Source organism: Dipodomys ordii, unplaced genomic scaffold (assembly GCF_000151885.1).
Source record: "Dipodomys ordii isolate 6190 unplaced genomic scaffold, Dord_2.0 Scaffold161, whole genome shotgun sequence".
NCBI classification, from domain to species: Eukaryota; Metazoa; Chordata; class Mammalia; order Rodentia; family Heteromyidae; genus Dipodomys; species Dipodomys ordii.
The window spans coordinates 3,882,551-3,892,574 of record NW_012267377.1 but is presented as its reverse complement, the minus strand read 5'-3'; the positions used below and the strand labels follow the sequence as shown (position 1 = coordinate 3,892,574).

General features: G+C 42.8%; 1 protein-coding gene across 1 annotated transcript in view; it reads right to left on the bottom strand.

Annotated features, from left to right (window-relative positions):
* Positions 1–397: 397 nt before the first annotated feature.
* Hecw1 (HECT, C2 and WW domain containing E3 ubiquitin protein ligase 1) overlaps positions 398–10,024 on the bottom strand; it is a 163,979-nt gene continuing 154,352 nt past the window's right edge. Inside the window, exons 24-26 of the mRNA XM_013033006.1 lie at positions 6,813–6,927; positions 3,968–4,166; positions 398–509 (exon numbers count right to left, since the gene is read on the bottom strand). Coding sequence (XP_012888460.1) covers positions 398–509; positions 3,968–4,166; positions 6,813–6,927 — 426 coding nt within the window. The remainder of the gene's footprint in view (positions 510–3,967; positions 4,167–6,812; positions 6,928–10,024) is intronic.

Sequence of the window (10,024 nt, the reverse complement as noted above, 5' to 3'; positions counted from 1 at the left end):
GGCTCAAAATTTCTCCTACATGATAGAAATGGACGTAAACATCGCTTGTCATTTGCTCAGGTGCAGCGTAACTTGCATTCATATTTCATTGTTAGTAATGGAGGTATGTGGAGATATGAACAGACCTTGAGACAGCTCTTAGTTTTTGTTGTTGTTGTTGTTTAAATATTGCATACAGGCTAGCAGTTCATTGGAAACAGAGGAGATAAGCCTGACAGTTAGATCTTAGAAGAAGGCAGTTCTTCATGCACAGCTTTTGTCAATCCTGATTTGGTTTGAAAATTAGAAAACAAACAAAAATCATGGAATACCAAAATTAAAGGAAAGTTGATTAAGGGAGAGAGAGGAAAAGGGTGATGTCACTGGCCGGGACAATGTTGGCTGAGGCTCCCTTTCCTTATTCAAGTCCAAATGTGCTGGTTTCTTCTACAGCTGTTAATAGCTTCTCATACAACATGGAGTATGAGGGATATGGTGGAAGGTCCAATCGGTTGAAGCATGTGTGGGCCCTGATGGGGGAGAGAAGATCGATGAGAGTCTTTCATGAATATTGATGGTTATGGATATATCTATGACTTCAAGTGAGCAGAACCATGATTTAGGACAAGCATAATACACTGCAAATCATAATATCTGTCTAGATGTTCATGGATAGGTTGAGGGAACAGAATGAAAAGACATAGGGAGCTGGCATTTGTAAATTAACTACAATACAAATAGCAATCAACTTTATGCTATCAGTCAGTTTTTGCAATTCAAATATGAACTTAGACCCAGCCAGTGGAGGATGTAGAAATATCACTATTAAAGGAATATGAATTCCTATGTCTCCTTGTCTAGATCTGAATTCTGGACCTCTGGAAACTACATGTATCAACAGTGTCCTGGAATTCTTTTTTTTTTTCAATTTTTAAAAAATTATTATTAGAAAGGTGATATACAGAGGGGATTACAGTTATATAATTAAGGTAATGAGTATATTTCCTTTTGGATAATGTCACACCTTGCCTTGCTCTCTCTGTTCTGGATTTCTGAGTTGCACTTCTCCATCCATCTTGGGTGTACCCGGGAGACAAACCTGAATCCTTTGCCACAACTGAACATGCTCCACCTATACCCAAGTATTGCCTTTCAAGCATACCTGAGCTTTTCAAGACAGCCCATCCTCATGCCTTGGGCATTACCACACCACCTCCCTAGGTCTGTCTTACTTGGTATGTGTTGCATCCTGTAAGCCCATACTTGCCAGGGTCTGCCCTTGACCAAGAATGTTTTCCCTGACGGGCTGCTAACACCTGTGGCTGGAAAGCTCCCCTGTGGGTCTCCAGCAGTGAATGACAGACTCATCACCCACAGAGGAGAAATGGAATTTCCTGCACTGAGAGAATCTGGGAGGATGCTGGTGTTTTGCCTTCCCACCATCCATCCATTCAGTGTCCTCATTGTTCTTGTGGGACAAACACCAGCCCATTCTCCCAGTCCCCTATCTTTTTCAGTTTGTAGGACAGGCACAGGACAATAGAGTCTTAGGCCTTAAGGACTTAGGTCTTAAGAGCCTTAGATCTTAAGGACTTGACTGGGAGGAAATACAAAAATTGACAGATTATCTGAGTTATCTGCAATCATTATCTAAGATTCAAGTTCATGTCCAAAGAAGAAAATAGTTGAAATATTTTGCATACCACTAGAGTGTTTGAAGGACAGGGAAAGCAAAGTCAGTACGTGAAATCAGACCATGATCACAGTTTTATTCTCAGTGTTCCAAATTTCTGAAACTAGAACATACACAGGGCCATGGCTAATCAAGTTAAGTGGGGCAGGAAAATCCCAGTTGTGCCCTTGGAAATAGGTGAAATAGAAGTGAGAGGTGAGCAGATATCTTGGTTTCTTTCCACTGATCATTTAACAACCCTTGTGTGTAGAAAGAAAAATCTCATGTTCACAATTTAGAAAGAACCAAATTAACTTCATAAGAGATAATCTGGAGGAATAAACTGAAGGCATTAGCAGACAACACTTGCTCTTGATGGCCAGTGCCACTTTAATAGTTCCTTCTTGTTGTATTTACCAATAGCCTTGGTTAACTCCCCTAGATAAATTCTACTTTGTCTCATCGAGAATGAATGAATATAACCAAGTCACAATGGCTCCCGCATTCCTTCATGCTTACCATCACCACCCTCCAGGTGTGGCTTGGACAGCACAGAACACTGGCTGACCTCATTGTCTGTGCACTGGACCAAGAGTGGCCAGTTCAGTGTGGAGCAGTGGGTGAGCAATGGAATCAGATGTGGAAGACCATCTTCAGATCCCTGAGTAGCTTTATTACCTTGGGAAAGTCAGCTAGTCCTTCAGCGCCCCAGTTTTCTCACTTGTAAAATTGAGATAATAATATGTGTTGTGTGCACCACAGAGGGTTACTGGGAGGATGGATCACAGAATACACATGAATGCCTTTCATAACCCTCTGAATCATCCCAAGAGTCTCTTATTAATGCAGCCATCATTGTGATAATGATTTTAGGAACTGGGTCATATTTATGGTGACTTAAGGCCCTGGCCTTTTTTCACATGGCTTACCAGCCAAGTGAATCACCTTCAACTCCTAATTGATGTTTTGAAACTCCTCATGGATCTTTCCAATGCCACCATGTCACATTCCACTCTGCTGATGTCAACATTCTCAAAATCTATCATGACTGGAAATTCTGCCTTTTTATTCTCTTGGTAGACCTAGTTCAGTAAACTCAGCTCTTGATGGGACTAGGCAGATGAGCTGAGGTTCTGCTGCTGACCCAAGTGAAGGCTGACTCTGAGAATTGGATACCCCCAATATCCATCAGTACTTTCCAACATCAGATGTCCTCAGGACACCAGAAAGTTTCATGAGAACTATAGACCAGTACACCTTTGCATGTTAGAGATTTAGCAAAAGTTATTGTGGTTGGGGTCTAGAACAATACCTCAAAAGCCTGTGTGTTGAAGGCATGGTCCCCACAAGGTAACTAGCGACCAGGAAGTCTATCACTATTGGGAAGTGGTGGAATCTTCAAGCTGGGGAGCCCCCTGGGAGGAAGTTAGGCCATTGGGAGCCTGCTGTTAAAGAAGATATGGAGATTCTACTCTATTATTTCTCCACTTTTTTCCCCATCTGGCTGTGAGTTGAATGAGCCTCCTTCTGCCAGGTGAGTATTGTCCCACTCAGGCCCAAAGCAATGGGACCAACTAGTAACCGACTGAAACTTTCAAAACTGTGAAGCCAAATACACTTTTCCTCTTTTCAAATACACCTTTCCTCTTTCAATCAGAAATAAAATGATGCACACACCAATATGGAATTTCTAGTGATATGATGTAGGTATATACATTATTATGCTGGAAGGGTTATTTTGAACTTCCAGTGTGTGTGTGTGTGTGTGTGTGTTTGTGTGTGTGCGTGTGTGTGTTTGCCAGTCTTGGGGATTGAATTCAGGGCCTGGGCCCTGTCCCTGAGCTCTTTTGCTCAATCACTTGAGCCATAGCTCCACTTCTAGCTTTTGGTAGTTTATTGGAGATAACAGTCTCACAGACTATGCTGCCCAGGCTGGCTTTGAACCATGATCCTCAGACCTCAGCCTCTGCATAGCCACTGGTGCCTGCCACTTCCATCATTTTTGACTAACGCCCTTGCTGTCTTCCTCCCCGTATTCTGACATTCCACTTGAAATTAAGTTAGACTATATATGGATAAGAAAGTGTTCTGTGGTTAGCACATGCACCAAGACATTGCAGTCCAGTGGCCCCAATCATCAAAATGTCACTATGGATATAAGGTTAACCCAAATCTCAGGTACACCTCACTTGTAACTCAAATAACAAAGAAACTTGGAATGACAAGCAAGGATTCCATCACAAAGGATGATCACCTAAATTAAAATGCTTTGCACTCTTCTGTGAGCTTTCCTGAAGGTTGGTGGGAGCTCTGTACCTGGGGAGAGATGTGATTTTCCCCCATTTCTCGATGCAGAAGCGCCGAAGCCCATTGCTTCCTCTCAGGGCTGCAAAGCCTTCATAGGGTACACTGGAGGTTCCTGTTACAAACTGAAGCAACCTTAGTCTCTGCTCATTATTGAAGTGTTCCACTGCAGCCCAGAACCAGCGGATCACAAGATGTGCATCGTGATAACCTGATGCGAACAAGGACAGAGAAGAAGAGAGGCTTTGGGAAAAGGACAAAGCAGTCACAGAGAGAGAATGGAGCACAATAGGTATGTTAACCAAACGGTAGCTTTGGTCTGCTGATTTCACTAATTGTGGCCTTTATATAAGTCTAAAAGCATTTGTGCAACTAAACTAGGTCATTTTAAACAAAACACAGCTTTAGAAAATAGCTATTTTATAAAAGGAGTTTATATTCTGAGACATATCCTAGGAGACATTTGCTTTCTATTTAAACAATTGGGACACTTCCCTGGAATATTCTTGCCTTATATAAATGTAGCCAAAGACTGAAAAGGCTTGGTTTGGCTAAGATAGACCCTCCATGAATATAGCATCTTATCATGCATTAGTTGTTCTGGTGTCTCACTTGTCATGGCAGAGTCTATAACATGAAAGAAGATGAAGGTGAACAGCAAGCCTGTTGAAGGCTCAGGATTCCCCCAGCCATTTTCCCCTCAAAAGGAAATTCTGTCCTATTACACAATTGTTTTCCAAGTCAAGCCTAGGCTCAGACATGCTGGGCCCATGGGAGACATACTGACCCTCTCAGAGCATGGATGGGGAGACCAGCCTCAGATGGATCAGTTAAGATAAGTGATTCACTAGAAATGAAGAAACATTCAAAGATGGGAGACAGTTATGTGGGCTGGGGTAGAAATGGAGCAAACATCATAAAGGAAGTTTGGTGGGAGGGAGCTCAGTACTTACAGGTAGAAGGGATGTGGAGGGCATGTTTGCAGGGAAAATAAAGAATACAGTGACGGAGGAAAGCATACAGGAACCCGGAACCCAGATAGTACAGAAGAGAATGTGTGGATGGGGAAGAGAGTTGGCAGCATTAGAGGCCTTAGGTGAGCAGAGATGTTCTGACTCAACACCTTAGGCTAGCCCAGAGGCTCAAGGCTTCTTGTGGCTGAGTGTATTTGGGGAATGAGGGATGCTAAGCCAGTACCCCTAACTCTCTGTCTCTCTCTGTCTCTCTTTCTCTACAATATATTCTATGAACAACGAGTTTTGATGCTTTAAAAAAGTGTTTAAAAACCACCAAACTCCTGTAAGTAGTAAGGAACTCATCTGTGGATAGGGAAGTGACCTGTTTTGGCAAGGCTAGTTTAGCAAGAATGAATAGTAAGGAGGGACTAGAAATTGGACTCAAACAGACCATACTTAGGACCCTGTGGCAGAAAATCAGGACTGAGGCAAAGAGAGCTCCATGTTTATAGGAGAGAGACAACATTCCTGATGACATGCAGGCTCCTGGGAGCTGCTTTATACATGGAGCATTCCCTGTGAGTTGTCACGGACTTAGGCCAGGGATTATGAACGAAAGTTCAGGTGGAAGCAAAATAAACATTAGCATTGCATTGAAATAAGGCCAAGGTTTATTTTTAGTTTTGGTGCTGACCTGGAGCTTGAACTCAGGGTCTGGGCACTCTCTCTGAGATTTTTTTGCTCAAGGCTAGCACTCTACCACTTAAGCCACACCTCCACTCCCAGTTCTGTTGGTCGTTAATTGGAGATAAGAGTCTCAGGGAGGGCTGGGAAGGTGGCTCAGTGGTAGTGCGCTTGCCTTGCATGCATGAGGCCCTGGGTTCAATTCCTCAGCACTACATAAGCAGAAAAAACCGGAAGTGGCGCTGTGGCTCAAATGGTAGAGCGGTAGCCATGAGCTGAAGAACTGAGGGACAGCACCCAGGCCCAAAGTTCAGGCCCCACATCCAACCAAAAAAAAAAGAGTCTCAGGGACTTTCCTGCCTAGGCTGGCTTTGAACTAGGATATTAAGATCTCAACCTCCTGAGTAGCTAGGATTACAGGTGTGAGCCACCAATACCCAGCAGACCATTTTTTTAGTGTGTGTGTGTGTGTGTGTGTGTGTGTGTGTGTATGTGTGATGAATTGGGCTGGGGATGTATGTGGCTTAGTGGTAAAGTACTTGTCTAGCAAGCACAGGATCCTAGGTTCAATCTCTCACACTGCACTGCAAATCACAACAAAATGATGAATCATATATGCAGATGACAGATTATTACTCGGCCTAAGAAAAGAATGAAATAGTAACACATGTTACCATGTGGCTGAATCTCCCAACAGTATGCTAAGTCAAAGAAGCTAGACCTGTTGGAAGCTGGTGGCTCAGGCCTGGAATCCTAGCTGAAACCTGTAGGGTATGGTCCATGAGACTCTATCTCCAAGTAATCAGCAAAAAGCAGGGCTTAAGTGGTAAAGCACTAGCCATGAGCTAGCAAGCCAAGTAAGGTAAGAGTCTGAGGTCCTTGAGTTTGAGCCACAGTACCAGCAACAGACCCAAAAGATAGCATTTTGTGTGATTCTATCTATACAACATATGTAGAACATGTAAGCCACAGAAACCTAATGCAGACTGAGTTTCTGTGGGTTGGTTAGAGGAAAGAGAGGAGAGTGGAGAACAATTGCTTAATGGGTACATAATTTCCTTCTGGAGTGATAATTATGTTTTGAAACTAGCTAAAGGGTAGGGTTGAAGAACATTCTCAATGTCCTAAAGTCTACTGAATTGTCGACCTTAAAATGGTTGATTTCACTCCAACCACAACAACAACAACAGTTTGTTAAGATCTCACTGTCAGCTCACCTCCCCGGTACTCCGTGTTGTTCCGCCAGTCATTCAGGTCAATCTCGGCAGTCCCAGCTATCACCAGCTCCAGCTCCCTGGCATCGAACACTGAGACAAGTCTGGAATCTACTACCTGAAATACAGATGAATTCAGCGCACAGCTCAGGCATGCAGGAAGGGTACATTTACTGCTTTCCTTTTAGATTGGGAAACTGAGCACTGTTTATAATTTCCTGTAGGTTTTTTTCCCCCAATGCAATCACTTTTGAGTTCAAATCCAACCAATAGCAGTTTGAGATCTAAATGTTTATGTTTCTGATCCCATTTCTCCATGACAATCTTCACTTTCAAAGTGGTGATCTTAGAAGGTGGAATATTTGGGAGGTGACTGGGTTATGGGGTGCACTCATGAATGAGGTTGGTGCCCTTATCAAAGAGGCCTGAGGGAAAACCCTAAGAAAAACCTTCCACATTGTGAGCACATGGCCAGAAGCTTCCATGTGTGACCAGAAAGTGCACCACCATCACACACAGAATCTGTTAGTGGACTGAGCTAGGATTTTCCAGCCTCTAAAACTGTGAGGAAGAGATTTCTTTGCTTATGTGCTTCCCAGTCTATGGTTATCTTATTATAGCAGTCTGAATGGATGAAGACAGCCACAGAGTTAAACATTTTAGAATGCAGCCTTTCCCAGGTGGAAACAAAAATAAGGAAAATAAAGATCTTGGTATTTTTTCTCCACTTCAGACATGCCTCTGATGGTGATGTTCCAAACAAACGTGGCTTCACTCAGTAGTCACACTTAAGTTTGCACAAAACATGGAATTTTAAAGGCAAAATGTCCAAGTCAGCTTGCAGTGACTACATACCTTTTGCTCTACTTAACATGTACTTACTCTTCCAATTATGACTCATTCCTAACATGGGACATGGAATACTAAAATCACTGGGTTTTCCTTCCTTTCTCTCTTCCCTTCATTTCTCCCCCTGCCCCTTACTTTTTGTCCATTGTGGGGCTTGAACTCAGGGCCTGGGTGCTGTCCCTGAGCCTCTTGGTGCTCAAGGATAGCGCTCTACCACTTGAGCCACAGCACCATGTCTGGTTTTTGAGTGGTTAATTGGAAATAAGGGGCTCACAGGGACTTTTTTGCCCAGGCTGGCTTCAAACCAAGATTCTCAGATCTCAGCCTCCTGAGTATCCAGGATTGCAGGTGTGAGCCACTGGTGCCTGGCATTCCTCCCTCTTTTAAATATCTGTAAGAAAGTGTTCATTTAAGCTCTGTGCTTTGCATCTCCTGGCAGACTGCCAGGTGCAAGCTGCATCTGCCATGATGCCTTCTTTAATCAAGCTAATGGTGGATGCACACTGACCCATGTTCCTGCCCATCCTGACAGGGCAAGAGAACTTTCCAAGCTGTAAGAAAACATTTTATAGTCCTCCCCCTCTCTCTCTCTTTCTCTCTCTCTCTTTCTTCCTTCCTTCCTTCATTCCTTCCTTTCTTGCTTCCTCCCTCCTTCCTTCCTTCTTCCATTTTTTGGGCACTGTCCCTAAGCTTCTTTGCTCAAAGCTAATTCTCTGCCACTTGAGCCACAGCTCCACTACTGTGTTTTTTGTTTCTGGTGGCTAATGGGAGATAAGAGTCTCTCACAGGCTTTCATTCCTAGGTTGTCTCAGAACTACAATCCTTAGATCTTAGCCTCCTGAGTGGTTTAGATTACATGCATGAGATACCAGCAGATGGCCATCCTCATATCCAAACTGGTGAGGTGTAAGGATGTTTTTTCTTTTTTTGTTGGTCTGTGGCTTGAACTCAGGGCCTGGGCACTGACCCTGGGCTTCTTTTTGCTCAAGGCTAGCACTCTACCACAGTGTGGCTCAAGTGGTAGAGTGCTAGCCTTGAGCAAAAAGAAGCCCATTCATCAAGGTATCTGGTTGGTTCCATATCTTAGCTATGGCAAATAATGCTGCAATAACCATAGTCGTGCTGGTAGCTTTAGTATGGCCTTGTTTGTAATAATTTGAGTAAATGCTCAAAAGTGGGATTGCTGGGTCATAGGGGAGCTCTATGTGGAGTCTTTTGAGGAACCTCCATACTGCTTTCCAAAATGGTAGAACAAGTTTACACTCCCATCAACAATGCAGTGTGGTTCCCTTTTGGCCACATGCCCTCCCGCAGCTGTTGTTATTAAATTTCTTGATTATAGCCATTCTGACTGGGGTGAGGTGGAATCTCAATGTTGTTTTGATTTGCATTTCTTTTATGACTAGAGAAGTTGAGCATTTCTTAACGTGTCTATTGGCCATTCTAATTTCTCTTCAGGGAAGTCTCTCTTTAAGTCTTTAGCCCACTTACTTGTCGGGTAGTTGTTTCTTTGAGGATTTGTTGTTGGGGGACTTAATTTTTTGAGTTATTTTAGATATGAGTGTATTTTAGATATAAGACCCTTGTCTGTTGTATGGCTAGTGAAGATTTTCTTGCAGTCCATGGGCTTTCTATTGATCTTGCTAGCTATGTCCTTCGCCATGCAGAAGCTCTACAGTTTCATGCAATCCCATTTGTCCAATGATAGCACCCAAATGGACTTGGAAAAAATTATATTAAGTGAAGTAAGCCAACCCCAAAGAAACATAGGTCCCATGGTTTCCCTTATCTGCAATAACTAGTATATATCTAGGACAAGCAGAAAAGGTCAAAAGCTTTGCATATATGACCATATAAGATGGTGCTAAGCAAAATGAACCCCAAGATAGGGACACAAGAGGTTTTGTCTTTCTTGCTGTTGTTTTTACTTATAATGTACTATGTGATTTTTTTTGTTTCTTTTGTATGTTCTTTCCCGATGGTATAACCCATGTTTTCACTGTATTTGATTTGGTGCCCTGCATCTTGTATATACATTTTTCTAATTTGGGAAGGGAAAGGGAAATAACAAAATGCTGAAATAAGGATCCAGGTTGACCCATTGTAAAAATGAGATGTACAAGACACTGTTGAAAATGAACTTTACAACTTTGTGGTGGGGGGGGGTGGGAGGAGTTGGGGAGGTGAGGAGGAAAGAGGTGATAGGGGAAAAACAAAGGAGGGGGTAACAATGCTTGATAGGAAATGTACTCATTACCTTACTCACGTAACTGTAACCCCTCTGTACAGTATCTTTACAATAAAAATATATATTTAAAAAGTTTCATGGAATTTCCTGCCCTAGTTAGCTTTGAATCCTGATCCTC